Source organism: Tinamus guttatus, unplaced genomic scaffold, assembly GCF_059628265.1.
Source record: "Tinamus guttatus ecotype Peru unplaced genomic scaffold, ASM5962826v1 Tinamus_guttatus_pri_ptg000307l, whole genome shotgun sequence".
Classification (NCBI taxonomy): domain Eukaryota; kingdom Metazoa; phylum Chordata; class Aves; order Tinamiformes; family Tinamidae; genus Tinamus; species Tinamus guttatus.
Genome location: NW_028288841.1, coordinates 1022586 through 1036746, shown reverse-complemented (window position 1 = coordinate 1036746; position 14161 = coordinate 1022586). Strand labels below are relative to the sequence as shown.

At 45.9% G+C, this 14161-nt stretch overlaps 2 protein-coding genes across 2 annotated transcripts in view; one reads left to right on the top strand and one right to left on the bottom strand.

Moving 5' to 3' along the window:
• The window catches only part of LOC104577994 (netrin-4), a 166708-nt gene that overhangs the window by 85672 nt on the left and 66875 nt on the right, over positions 1-14161 (bottom strand). The window lies entirely within an intron of this gene.
• ZXDC (ZXD family zinc finger C) lies at positions 1827-13707 on the top strand. The gene is made up of 10 exons (XM_088528213.1): positions 1827-2871; positions 2975-3127; positions 4104-4182; positions 4308-4438; positions 5493-5663; positions 6148-6833; positions 7554-7638; positions 8803-8975; positions 10354-10455; positions 11539-13707. The coding sequence occupies exons 1-10, from the start codon at positions 1827-1829 to the stop codon at positions 11623-11625; spliced, it is 2712 nt and encodes a 903-aa protein (XP_088384339.1). The 3' UTR covers positions 11626-13707.

Here is a 14161-nt window from a genome sequence, read left to right as displayed (position 1 = left end):
ATAAAAAATATCCACTTAGGTTTGGCAGATCATCTATAGAACTGGAAACTGGAACTCTCCATCCTAATTTGGAGTCTGTTGCTAACAGCAAATAGCCATGAAATCCAGCTAGACAGGGCGTGGGAGAAAAGACTTATGGAATTCATCTTCAGATGATGGAGCATGTAGTGATGTTACATGTGCTAGATAGAAGCTTTTGTACAAGTTTTTCTGTATGCCATGACAGTGATTGCTGTTTGCAATAGAAAGGGACAAATAAATAGCAAGTGGTTAGCAGCTATCATGTGTGTGTGTGTTTGCCTGGAAAATGATCACCTGAGATTTTAACCACAAGCAGGAGCTGGTTGCACTGCCAGGTAGGGTGGGTGGAAAAGCCTGAGGGTGGTAAGCGCTAACCCACTTCCAAATGCCTTATACAAAGGCCAGAAAAATGTGGAACAACTCATGGTAAAGTAGTACTAGTGAAATTCCTCTTCAGTCTGAGATAGTCCTATTCAGCTGAATCTGATATTACATCCAGTTTGCTGGCTCACAGTGATGACCTGTTCTGCTTGAGCAAGTTGGAGCATCTTCTAAACATATGGAAACCTCTGGGAAAATCTAGATGCTTAGAGCTGGCATCTAGTTTCTCACAAGAAAATATAGGCTATTCATCTCCTTTATTTCCTTCTGAAATAAAACTGATGTGAAATGGTGCAAGGCCACTTTGTTGCCTCTGGGGATGGGTTCTTCGTATCTTACACAGTGTGGTCTTCAGATGATAACAACTGTTGGACCCTGTGGTACTTATCAGGTAAGCCCTCTGCACCCGCACCCCAGCACTGTCCCTGTGCCAAGTGAGCAAAATGGCATTTTTTTTGTGATTGAAGAAAATCAGTTCTTTACTCTGTTCACATACTGTGTATGTCTCCAGCTGAACAGTGTGAGTTGGCATCTGCTTGCAGCTGAGCCTTCTGTGAAGTGCAATCTGCAGTTTAACAGAATTGCTTCATATTATGAAAAAAAAAAATTTGCCAAGTTACACGATTGAGACGTGAATAGCTGTCAGCCAGATTTGACAGCTTTTCCTTTAACATATGTTATATGTTACCTCTTATTAATAACCACCCTGGCCTGGGCCCAAAGTTACTCTCTTGGTAGCTGTATCCTTATACAACCACTTCAGTCTTCCTAATCCAAGAGTTTTGCCATGAGGAAGGGGCAGGGTCTCCCTGTGCTGGGAACTGTGGCTTGTCCCATGTCTGAATTGCTGCTTGCTGGGTTTGGATGTGGCTGCTGGTGCAGGGGGGCAGCTGCGGTTCCGGGGCAGGGAGAAGCTGCTCCCGGAGCCCGGGGAGCCGGCTGAGCTCCCGCCGCTGGCTGAGACCCGACGCGCTTCAGTGCAGCGGAGCGGCGGGGGCGCAGCTCCCCCTGCCGGAGCCGCGGGGGGCTCGGGGGTCATTCCCAGTGGGAAGAGGAAGGGATAAACACCCCCCCGTTTTCTAAAGAGCGGGGCGATGTTCAGGATACGATAATGTGGCCATAATCCCTCAATAGGGAAAAGCCCTGAGCGCGCCCCTTTGTGCGAGCCCCTCGAAGCCGCGGGCGGGAACACGCGACGCGGAGCGGCTCGTTCGGGCGGCCTGAGGGCCGAGGTCGCCCCGGGCCAGCGGTGGCCGCGCGGCCGGCGCCGCCCGCGCTCCGCTCCGCGCGTCCGCGCTCCGCCTTTCCCCTCGGCCTCCCCGTCCGCCTGGACTCCGCGCTCCGGGTTTCCGCGCCCGCCGCGCGGCGCCGCCCGGCCCCGCCCCGCGGCTCCGGTTTCAGCCGCTGCTACAGGGACCCCCAAGATGGAAACGCAGGGGCTGCCCGCCGCGGAGGCGGCCCGGGCCCGGCCCGGCGCCCAACATGGCGGCCCCGCCGCGCCGCCCGCCGCCCCGCGCCGCGCGCCCGCCCGCGAGCCGCCCGCCGCGGCCGCGGCCGCCTCCTCCTCCTCGCCGGGCCTCTACGTGAGCTTCCCGGTGCTGCTGCTGGAGGAGAAGCCGGAGGCCGGCGCCAGCGCGGCGCCCAGCCCCTGCGCGCCGCCGCCCGCGCCCGACAGCGACGGGCTCCTGCTCGTCCTCAACGTGGTGCGCGGCGCGGGCGAGGCCGGCGGCGAAGCGGGGCGCGCGCAGCCCGGCCCCGCCGAGCCGCCCGAGGAGGCCGCCGGCCCGGCCGCGCCGCCGGCGCCGCCGCCGCCTCCTCCTCCTCCTCCCCCGCCGCCGCCCCCCGCCGGCGATGGCGATGGCGGCGCGGCGGAGGACGCCTCCTTCTCGGGGACCATCACCATCAACAACCAGAGCGTGCTGGTGCGCATCGAGCGCGGCGTGCTCACGCTGGGGCCCGGCGCCGAGCAGCCCGCGCCGCCCGCCGCGCCGCCGCCTCCGCCCGCCGCCAGCCCCGCGGAGCCGCCGGGCGGGCCGCGGCCGCGCTCGCCGCCCGCCTTCCCGTGCCCCGAGCCGCGCTGCGGCGAGGCCTTCCCGCGCAAGCAGCAGCTGCGGCTGCACCGCCTCGCGGCGCACGGCGGCGAGGAGGACGGCGGCGCCCGCGGCGCGGCGGCGCGGCCCTTCGGCTGCCCGGTGCCGGGCTGCGCCTGGTCCTTCGCCACGGCCTACAAGCTGCGGCGCCACCTGCACTCGCACGACAAGCTGCGGCCCTTCGCGTGCGCCGCGCCGGGCTGCGCCAAGCGCTTCACCACCGTCTACAACCTGCGCGCCCACAGCCGCGCGCACGAGCAGGAGGCGGCGCACAAGTGCGAGGCGTGCGGGCAGCGCTACCCCAGCGCCGCCCGCCTCGCCGCCCACCGCCGCCGCAGCCACCTGGAGCCCGAGCGGCCCTTCCGCTGCGACTACCCCGGTGAGCGGCGCGGGGAGGAGGAGGAGGAGGAGGAGGCGCCCCTCGGCCTTCCTCCGCCGGCGCCGCTCACGTCCCCCGCTTCTCTTTCCCCCCCCCTCCTCAGGCTGTGACAGGACGTTCATCACCGTGAGCGCCCTCTTCTCGCACAACCGAGCCCACTTCAGGGAGCAGGAGCAGTTCTCCTGCTCCTTCCCCGGCTGCAACAAGCAGTACGACAAGGCCTGTCGCCTCAAGATCCACATGAGGAGCCACACAGGTATCGTGCGGGGCGGCCTGGTGGAAGGGGGTGACACGCGTTGTTCTTGGGCCCTGGAAATGTTTCCTCGAGGACCTGGGAGCGGGGACCCGCTGAAGCCACAAAGAGACTTAGGGGTGCAAAGCTCTGTCCTGTGGCATGGGAGCTCCATGCAGGAAAGGTGGCCCAGGGGATCAGCACCTTCCCAAGGCTTTCTAGAAATTTGAAATGGTGTCTCACTGGGATGAAATTCTAATCTTGTGCCCTCTCAGAAACGGTAGAAAATTAACAGAACTTGTGAAATATGTCATGATTGGGAACAGCGAGAAGGTACATTTCAGCTCAGGGGAGCCCTATTGGTTTGTAAGACTCTTGTTAGACTGAAAACCAATCTTTTGATGCTTTAAAACAACTATGTGCACTCTAGCCTGGCTGGGGTTTTCCTTGTGTTTCATGGCCTGGCAGTGCTGTTCTGCTGTCCTTTAGAAAAGTCTTAAAAGTCAAAGAAGTGGTGAAAACTAACTATATTGGGGAGCTTCCTGTCTAGTAAGTGGAATCACATTACAGGTCATGAAAACAGGCAAAAACATTTTGGTCCAGTTTCTGTTTTAAGTAATGCTAGTATGGATTAGCGAAACGCCTTCAATATAGTCGTGGGTTATTGGGAAAGAGGCTTTGGGAGAACACTGGGAAGGATGGGGTTGTAGAAAGCAAATATGAAAAGGTAGGATGGATTGTGCATGCTGAAGGTAAAGAGCAGAAAATGGAGAAAGACCAAGGTCCTGTGGTCCCCAGGAAAAGAAGTAATAGTCCTAAGTTAAAGAAGTCTCAGGTTGGATGGCAGGGAAGGAGGTGTTGCAGGATTCTGCAATTAATGAGAAGGTGGTTGAGTTATTTTGCTGTCTTGAAATAATTCAGTTTAATCAACTTTTGAGGTCTTTTGACAGCAGTGTGGATTTTGATGTTAAATTATTAACATAACCTTTCTCCATTTTAGGTGAAAGGCCTTTTATCTGCGACTTTGAAGGTTGTGGCTGGTCTTTCACCAGTATGTCCAAGCTGCTGAGACATAAAAGGTAGCCTTTTCTTATTGCTCTGTTCTAGATCATCCCTTGCCGCTAGTTCTGTTTTTGTTTTGTTTTGTTTCCAGTATTTAAACAGTTGATTTAAACTTGCCAATGGTCCTTTCCCTCCGTTGTAGGAAACATGAAGATGACAGGAGGTTTACGTGTCCAGTAGAAGGCTGTGGGAAGTCCTTCACAAGAGCAGAACACTTGAAGGGCCATAGTATAACTCACCTTGGTACAAAACCATTCGAGTGTCCAGTAGAAGGTATTACATTTTTATTTATATATCCTTTCATTCACTCTGTCATGTCTAGAGACTTTGCATGGTTTTTTTCCAGATGCACACTTGTTAGAGGACTGGGACAATTTAGAGTGACTCTTCTAATAGAATCTGAAGATTTAAAACTAAATGAATGATGTGTAATCGAGTGATCGCTCCCAAGGTTGTGGGATGCTAAGGAAACAATGAGGGTTTTTTTAGTTTTTTTTTTTTTAATTAAAATGAACAAAGCAGCTTTATTCTGGAATATTTGAGTCCTGATGCTCGGTTTCTGTAGCTCAGCTTTTTCACTTCATTCATGGAAAGTAGTGAAAAAAATGGTCCCATCAAGCAATTTTAAGGCTATGTCTTCTTGTTGTGACTTGCGAGTTACTGTAGTGTTTGGGGCCTGTGGCTGGGTCAAGCCCATGGGCAGGGGCCATTTAGCCTCTTCTGAAAGAGGAGACTGTTGCAGCAGTGCACCTTGACTGAGAGCTGAACGTTTCTATAGAGACAAAAATTTGGAGTGCAAGCTTTGCTGTGGCCTTGGGAAAGTAAGATGTGCTCATGGGGTACCTGCCTGTAGCTTAAAATTGGGTTATCACAACTTGGGTTGTGTGGAGTTGAGCCTTTACATGCTACAGCTTCCACACATGTGGAATGTTCTGTTTTCTAAAGTAAACAAGCTCCACGAGATGATTGTGGTTTCCTTTTTTTTTGTTATTAGGATTTTGCAAGCAGTCATCATAAAAATCTTTTCACTGTAGATGACATAGTAGGGGAATGTTGTCCATTTTACTGAATTACTGATTTAAATTTCTTGCTGTCAGAATTGGGTTGCTGAACTATTTTATCCACCGAGTTGTCCTCCATATGAAACAAAGAAATTTAGATTTGACTTTCGTCTGATTCCTCTAAATTACTGTAGAATGCATGCTTAGGTGCTGCAAAATAGCGAATAGAGATCTTCAGAGCTACTTTGTTTTGTTAGGACACTAATATTAATGTCAAATTAACAGTAGAGTGAAATGAATTTTTAAAGTTTTCTATCTTCTTGCAGGCTGTTGTGCAAAATTCTCAGCACGAAGTAGTCTGTATATTCACTCCAAAAAGCATCTTCAAGATGTGGACTCATTAAAGACTCGCTGTCCTGTGTCCAGCTGTAATAAATTGTTCACTTCCAAACACAGCATGAAAACACATATGGTAAAACAGCACAACTTCAGCCCAGGTAAGTATTTTCTAAGCCTATGGGAAGGGGCAGTGAAAAAACTAAATATTTTGTTAAATAAAATGTATATTTACTGATGGTGAAGTCTTAGCACCACTGATATGAATGGCAAAATCTTCAAGACTAGAGTTATTTTTCTCCACCAAAATGTTCAGTGGGGTCTGAAACTGTCAGAAAGTGAGACTTGAGCTTGACCTAAGTTGATTCAGAAATTACAATTTTTTTGGATGAAGTGGACCTTGTCATTCTCCTTGCCACGTGTAAAACAGAAGGAAAGACCAAACGCAGTTCCCTTCCCACTCCTCTAAAGCCTAACGTAGTCTGGACTGCTTTAGTGTTACCTTTTGACAAGTGCTTTTCCATTTTCCATCGGCTGTTTCTATAGCCCCACAGCTGAATTCCTGCTCCTGAAAAGTGGTAGCATTCTCTCTGACCTAGCGATTAAAGATGTTGAAAATCTATCCTCTTCCATATTCCCTTCCAGATCTCTTAACTCAGCTTGAAGCAACCAGCTCCCTCACACCAAGCAGTGAACTCACCAGTCCAGCACAGAGCGATCTCAGCAACATAGACCTCGTATCCCTCTTCTCCAACGTGTCTAGTAACAATTCTGGAATTGCCTCGGACATGGCGCTCGTGAACTCTGGCATCGTCACGATAGATGTTGCTTCCGTGGGCTCGACGCTCGGAGGAAACCTGCCCGTCAGCACCAATTCTCTAAGCCAGGCGGTCGACCCCTTGATCTTGGTGGCCAGCAGCGACATGCCGCAGAGCCTGGACAGCTCCCTCCTGCTGGGAACCGGCGCGACGGTTCTGCAGCAAAGCACTTTAAACTTGGATGATGTACAGACCGTCAACGCGGAAGCCTTGGGTTCGCTGGCATCCCTGTCGGTGAGGAATTCCAGCCAGGATGTGCACGGGTTGACGTCCAGCAATAATTTAACGATTGACACGGCCACTTTGACTCCTTCTAGTAGCCTCGGTGGTGCCAATGTGCCTGAGTTGCTAACGCCAACTAAAGCTGAACGAAACTTGCTCCCCAGCTCGGACGTTGTTGGTCAACAAGAGGGCACCAAAGTAGTGACTCAGTTTGTTTTCTCCAACGCTCCAGGAAGCTACAGTGCTCAGAAAGAAATGGATCTCAGCACAGTGACTGGCAGCTCATTTTTGGTATGCAGTAACTCTGTTCATTACCCAGAGATGACTCAGATACCCTAACTTTGATAATATCCATTGCTGCATATACCTCATGGGCAGACCTGTGTGTTATTTCACTGATAATATATTCTGCCTTTACTGATGAAGGATGTAAAACATTTTGTTGAAGAGTATGTCATCAGGAATATGTTATCACTTAAGAAACTGAATTTTGGTGGGGAGAGTGAAGGGAGCACATTTCAAAGTAAGGGAATTTTAAAAAATCATGTGTAAAGTGTAGCCCTCTGAGGATGAAAGAAAACCCAAGTACAAGAATATATGGTTTGTCTCCTATGTATTAATGAGAGTAACTGAAACATTTTCATCTCAGTCCTTATCCCCACAGAACTCTTTTAAATACTCTTCTCTCTGGCTTTACAATACTATTCCTCCTGCTTTACAATGCTGTTGACGTGTAGCTCTCTGTTTACAGTGCAAAACATTTGCTCTGTCACAGTGCTTGCCCTATTAAAATTTGGATGCTTACAGATACGGAGCTAATTTTGTAAGTGCGTGCATGGAATTTGCTAAAACTTTAATCAGAAAAAAAAGAAGTTAGAAAACTGAATTCAGTGTTTGTAATATGAAAGGTAACCACAGCTGGTAGCCCACTATGCTGGTGTCATTGTCCTAGTTTGTTCTTGCGTTGAAAACCTTCCTGTCCTAACTTCTGTGGGTTTTTGTTTTTGCTAGGAAAGCGGTGGTTCTGCGAGAACAGACTACAGAGCTATTCAGCTGGCCAAGAAACGAAAACAAAAAGGGAATGGGAGCAGCACAGGTGAGAAGCATTCCTTCTGCAAAAATTTGATAAATACAGTTATTTAGCGTTTCTGGCAGTAGAATGGAAGCAGGAGTGAGAGCATGTTTTCTAAACGCCCTCTTTGGTTTATTGTGAATTAATAGAACTGTGCATGTGGTATACGTGGGTTACTGAAACAACTGAAGCTGTTGCAACCTTGCATTTTTTCTGGTTATATTTCTCATTTCCAGTATGTGAGACTGGTTTGTCTTGTTTTTGACTAAAAAGATGGGTTTGCTTATGGGTTTCTTGGATAATCCAGCCTCAGTATTGAGGTTGGTGAAAGGAACTGTTTAAAACTAGGAATATTTAAATTTAAACTGTAAAAAGGAGGGGGTAAATAGTTGCTGGTAGATTTCAGAACAAAACTTAATTGACAAATGGCCGTTCATCATGCTCATATTGTTCGGTTTGAAACTTTCTTGTTTGGGGGATATCCTGCCAGTTCAGGGATAGGTTGGTTTGAACTGCCTGGGTCCAGCAGTTGCTGGTCCAGGGCCAGATTTGTTTTGGGATTTTTTTTAGGGGATTTACCCCCCTCATCTTCCCGAGTTTGTTCAGTAAGACAGATGCTGATGTGGAGTAAAAGCAAGTGGCTGAAAGAACAGCAGTTGCTTCTAAAGCTTTGTATGTGTTTAGCCACCAGGGTCATGAGTGACAGTGGTTTTGTACTTTTGCAGCCTCTAGTAGTTTTTGAAATATTTCTGGAAATAGATGAGCTTCATAGTGCTCATTTTACAGTTTGCAAAAGTGATTCATGTGACTACTTGGGAAATGAGTTGCAAAATCAGAAATAGGAAATGCAATCTCGTTTTCCAATTCCTTTCTTTTAACTCTACAAATAAGCTGGTACTTTGATGCTACCAGAAGGGAGAGCCCTAAGCCCAGCAATTTGTGATGTGGTTTGAATGCCATTACTGCAAAGGACAACTGCTCAGTCAGCATTTGGAGTTCATGAGCTGGGTGCTGTCTGGGGAACTGTTTAGTTATCAGATGGTACATAATTATATTGCACTGTTCCAAGCGTTTGCTCTGTAGTGTTAATTAGTGGTACAGTATAAATAAGGACACGAAGCTGAAAAATTCTAGCAAGAAACCATAGCAAACATCCGACAATTTAAGTATTAAAATTACTCTTTTTAGGGGCATCTGGCTCTGGTCAGAGGAAAAGCAAGGGCGGTAAAGTAAGTCCTACCAGCTTTTCATCATCCATTCCTGGCAGCCGACTGGGTGGCAACGTTGTTCTGCCAAACGGAGGGCTGACAATAAGGGACCCTGCCACTGGAGCACAGTATGTGCAAATTCAGCTCCTTCAGGTAAGGACTGAGAAAGAAAGACCTGCTCATCTTCTCTGTCACTTGCTGAAGCTGGCGTTTATAGAAGAATCTAACTACCTGTGAACCCAGGTACTGCTGCCGCCATGAGATGCTGAGATGGGCAGTCCTACTATGTCCTCTAAGGCTTTTGCCCACTGGCAGCATCTCCTGTGAAAGTCGATATGCAAACTGGCTTTAGAGATGTCTAGAAATGCCTGAAAACAGAGCTTGCTTAATCATGCATCTGCTGGGTGCAGAACAGATACATGTTTATTTGCCTGTAGTTCTTATTTGCCTTTGGTGTTAGTATTCAGTCCAGCCTGGAACATACAGCCACCATAAGTACGGGGAACATCCCATCCACCACCTTAGGCTGGAGCGTGCTTAGGGTAGGAAGCGACCTGGGGCAAAACAAAGTTTTAACAACCTTTTATTTTGCATGGCAAAATTGTGCTACATCCAAGTATTATAATTATCCCTGAGGCTGTTAGGAGAGAGGCAGAGCAGGTTTTGCCTTCTGCCCTGAAGTGTGAGATAAGGGTGCTCTTGAGAGAAAGGGCTGTGAGCATGCATTAACTAAGGGGTTATATAAGTTGTATAAGCTTTTTCCTCTGTGTGTGTTTTTCTTCTTTCTTTCTTTTTTTTTTTTTCCCTCCACTACTCTGATCCCAAAATTCTTGGTATTACTCCACCTCTCTCCCATTTAAAAGGTAAATAAGACTGTCTTCAAAAAAGTCCTGGAAAATAAAGTTTCGGTCTAAGCTATTATTTCAGTATTATCAAAATAAAGTTTAAGATTTTTTTTTTTTCTCTAAAAAATACCTTGTAGCCCCTGTAGGTTGGGCAGTGGGACATGGCAGCTTTTGGCCACGTGTGTATCTTTGTAGTTTACAGAGAGAAGGTAATTTTATTCCACTTTATTCGTAATGGCAGGATATGGTAGGGAGCAAGCTATGAGTGGATGAAGTTCTTCCTCTGTCTTCATTGCTGGTTCTTGAAGCAGCCAGATGTTCTCAATTTCTACTTCAAAACCTTTTGTGTTAGAATTTGTAGCCTAATACTAAAGTACCAGCTTCACAAGGCATGGTGAGCTTGTGGTCTTCAGCATGTTTTAGAATGTTATTCTTGGTGGAAGATGAACTATTTCTCTCTTCCCAGGTCTTGCCATGTTTCAGAGTTGATTACAGTAGGTATTAAGTTGTGCACTGGCCTAGGCTGAGGTATAACTGGTGGTTAGCTTTCTGCATGCCTCTGTGAATCTAGGCCTTACCAGTAAGCTGTAAGAGCTTTACCAGACTTTTTGTTAACACTGAGGTTGAGTGAAATTTACTGTGATGCTTGGGGGTCTCATAATTGCACTGTGTTTCTGCCTTCACAGGATGATCCCCCAGGAGAGGGAGATTTGCCCTTTCAGCTGAGCTCTCAGTCCTCCTCATCACATTCTCAGCTTACAGTGGATTTACCTGTTCACATACTTCAGGTACAGCATTTCAGAGCTGTTGCTCTTTATTGCCCGGCTTGAGAGTGAAGATAGTGCACTGTGAACACTGTGGAGCTCTGCTTAATTGAGATATGCTGTTTGTGGTTAGAAATTTAATTTCACTTACAGTAAGCTCTGAGAAGTGCAGTCCAAGATTAGATGTATCTTGTATATGTTACCCACCTTTGACACATCATAGATGGTAGTTTTTCTTCCTCTGATACCAAGTGCTGACCAAGAAATGTTACTCATTCATTACTGCAGTGCCCTATTCTTGTTTTTCTGATCCCATATGGTAACATTAAATAAGTCCAGAAGGAGGATCAGAATTGATACGTAACAGGCTGCGGGAAGTATTGGAAGTGCGCTATAAATTCTTGAGCATACATTTTTCAACTGGGGATCTAAATAGAAAAAGAAGTAAAATCAAAAAGTCTAAAATACTTGGTTTCAACTTTTTGCTTTGGGAACTACCAAGTATCAGAGGAGATTCAGTTGTTTGGATACCAGGTCTCATATATGGAGGTAGTCATTGTCCTTGCTGCTTGTGTAAATGCCTCTTATCTGCTGTTCCAGCAAACGGTGTGTCAGGGAGGATGAATGGCCGAGAACAAGCAGCAAGGAGAGATTAGCATGTACCCAGACCACTTTTTCTACTGGCCATTTGGGGGTTTGTGTTTTATAGACTCCGCAGTGCAGTATTCTCACTAACAGTGCTTCTTTTGCATGGGAAATAATGCTCTTGTATATAGAGAAGTACCTTACTATAATAAATCTACAAGTACAAGAGTACTAGAATAGTTGCCCATGGTACAGAGTTATCAGATGAAAAGCAAACAGTCAGTGATGTTAATTTATCTCCTATTCATCTGGAGTGCACAAAGGAAAACTGAAGCAGCACTGTTTGAGTGGGTCCCCAAAGGAGGAAAGCTTTGGGCTTCCTCTAAGCAATTCAGAAGGTTTCTGTGATTTTCGATAAATTTCGAAGTAATGACTGCTTAGCATTAAGACTGACTGATGAGTATTAAGAGCATCTAGAGGTGAAAGCGCTGAACTCTTCATGCTGTCTGTTTGTCTTAACAGGAGCCACACAATTCCACTGAAGATGATGCAGGTTCTGATAACTCCCAGTTCACTGGAAGCACAATAAACTTACAGGACCTGGAATGACCATTACTAAGAACAGTTACTTGAACATGAACTGGGCAATCATGTTTCGGCAGAGTGACATAACCATGTGGGTCTTTCTCCAAGGAAACTATGAAAACTAGGAGTACTGGATTATGGTTGCACTCTTTTCAATTTGCTAAGGGCAGTTATACCTGATCTTTTTTCTTAAAACATGTAAATTCTACTTGATGTGCCTGTGTAAGATACTCTGTCTGCCTGGTGGTCAGAGAGACTGAGGCAGGCTGCTGTACAGTGTTGTTTCAGGGAGAAGTACTGTATTAAACTTCAAACTGAGGTAATATTTACTGTTTTCACAGGAAAGCAAGTATTCTACAGCTAACACACAAATTTATAATCCTGACAGTTTAAACTTTCCTTCTGTTGGTCTCCTGTTGGGGCCAGTGGCATTGAGGATTTACGAACAAATTTTGCAATTAGTTTCCACACAAAAAGTTGTTTCAGCCCATTTGTTGGCAGAAAACTGGAATAAAATACAAGACAAGACGTAACAAAATTAACATCCAATGCCATGAAAATGAGATGCTCCTAAATCTTTGTTTTAGAAAACTAGATTCTAAATGTTATCTTAGCTGGGAATCAGTTTGTAGCTCATGTTGAGTTTCTCCCTTTCTTTGCTCCTATGCCCCAAATAATCTGCTGAATTCTTCCAGCAACACTTGAAAAAGGAAACTGCAATAGAACTGTACTCACTGTAAGTGATTACCTAAGAGTCCAACAGCACCTGAGGGAAGTTAGTTATCTTTGTGTTCCCTTTTTGGGAGGGATGTTGACAGTCACTTCAATTTAAGCACCTTGATTATAACTCATACATAAACTGCTGCCAAGTTACCTGTAAATGGGCCATTGTTTTTTATTATTATTATTATTATTTTGATTGAACACTGTTAATGCTTGTTCTTTATTGATATCCCAGAATATCATGTGAACATGGAGCTTCCGGCTGGTTTACAGAATATGCAGCTCTTAGACTATTTTGGGAGGGGCAAAGAATTGTTATCTAGGAAGATTTGCCCCATTGAGAAACTGCAGTTTCTAGTGGGGAGGTCGGGGGGAGGTTGTATGTACTGTACTTACCTGGATTGCAGACCTAAATAAGCATAGGGTTATATAGGAGAAAAGAACTCTTTGGTTACATTTTAAGGTAGTAATTTAAATGTTTCTTATGGTGATGTACTGAATGCCTATAAAATTATGTATAGGAGTTTGATAAGAGGCTGTATGTACTGTTTTTATTCTCAATGAGGTGTGTGTGTATGCACGTATGTGTATATTTTTTACAAAATAGGGTATGTCATGCAGAAGAACATTGTGATCTTTCTAATCTTGCACATATTTATTTATTTTACAGTTATACTGATGTTGAATTCACCCGAGGTCATTCAGAAATGCTTTTACTTCCTGTGCCTTTTGAACTATGTATGTGTCCGGATCAATTCTTTTGTTGAAGACTTGATAAAAAGTATACAGGTTACAGTCAACTGCAGATCCTGATTTGTAGGCAGTATTTTATTCTCTGGTTGAGCCAGTTTATTTTTCTATCTTTAACTTCAATAACTGAGCATTAGGGTCTCTGTCCTTTTTGTCCTGAATTTACAGCTTAAGTCCAGGGAATTTCTTTACCCTCTCAGGAGGGGTTTCCAAACCAAACTAATTTATACTGGAGATCTTCTATCTGATGGCTGGAGACCACTCCTGAGAGGTAGAAAGGCCAAGGAGGAATCTTGTTGACGGGATGACTGGGTCTTGCTTGAGTGGTCACCATGATCTCCTGAGCACCAGAGACTGTTGAGCTCCCAATGCCTGCAATACTCTGTTCTCAAGGACCATACCAGTTCTTAACCTTGTAAAATGGCCAAGGAACACTCCATCTTTTTATGGGACTTGCAACTGAATCTTTCTACTTCTGAAAATGTACCTCACTTTACTTTGTAAATGAATGTAAAGTGCTAACCTCTTGGGGCCGAAAATTGGATCACTTGGCTTTGAAGTCCGTTGCTGGCAATGGATACCTGAAGAACTGCTGGTGCAAAAGGGTTAATAAAGCTTTTTTTTTTATGGTTACTTTCTTACTGGTAATGTTTTTGGTGTGGATGCAGCTGTCATAAAGCTAATAACAGCTTGCTTTTTGCAGGGCTTGTGGTCTTTTTTCTTATTTTCTTTCTTCTTTCCATTGCTTGTGTGTTCCTCAGCAGTTGTGAGGTAGTCTCTATAATGAAATCCATCCCTCCCACTCCTTAGGATTAAGGCACTGTTTCTTCTTCATAATCACTCACTGGCTTGGCATTTATAATAACTGTCTGGCAGGTGCTTAGCTTAGTCTTGCTGTAAGAAAGACGGTTACTCGGGAGTATGATTAAATCTTACTAGTCAGGTTTGTAGGGATACTGCTATTTGCTTCAAAAGCTGAATGAGAAAAGCCTTTTTGCTAGCAGGGACCTGAGAAGCAAAATGAAGGGAAAATTTAATTTATTTTCTTAAGTGAAAAATAGAATAAAAAAGATTACCCGGGGGTTTT

What these genes read in the sequence shown, in the direction of transcription:
- ZXDC (XM_088528213.1), top strand. Translation starts at nt 1,827, where the DNA reads ATGGAAACGCAGGGGCTGCCCGCCGCGGAGGCGGCCCGGGCCCGGCCC. An exon ending in AAGCTGCTGAGACATAAAAG is followed by an intron (nt 4,183 to 4,307) that starts GTAGCCTTTTCT and finishes CCTCCGTTGTAG; the next exon opens with GAAACATGAAGATGACAGGA. An exon ending in TGCAAATTCAGCTCCTTCAG is followed by an intron (nt 8,976 to 10,353) that starts GTAAGGACTGAG and finishes CTGCCTTCACAG; the next exon opens with GATGATCCCCCAGGAGAGGG.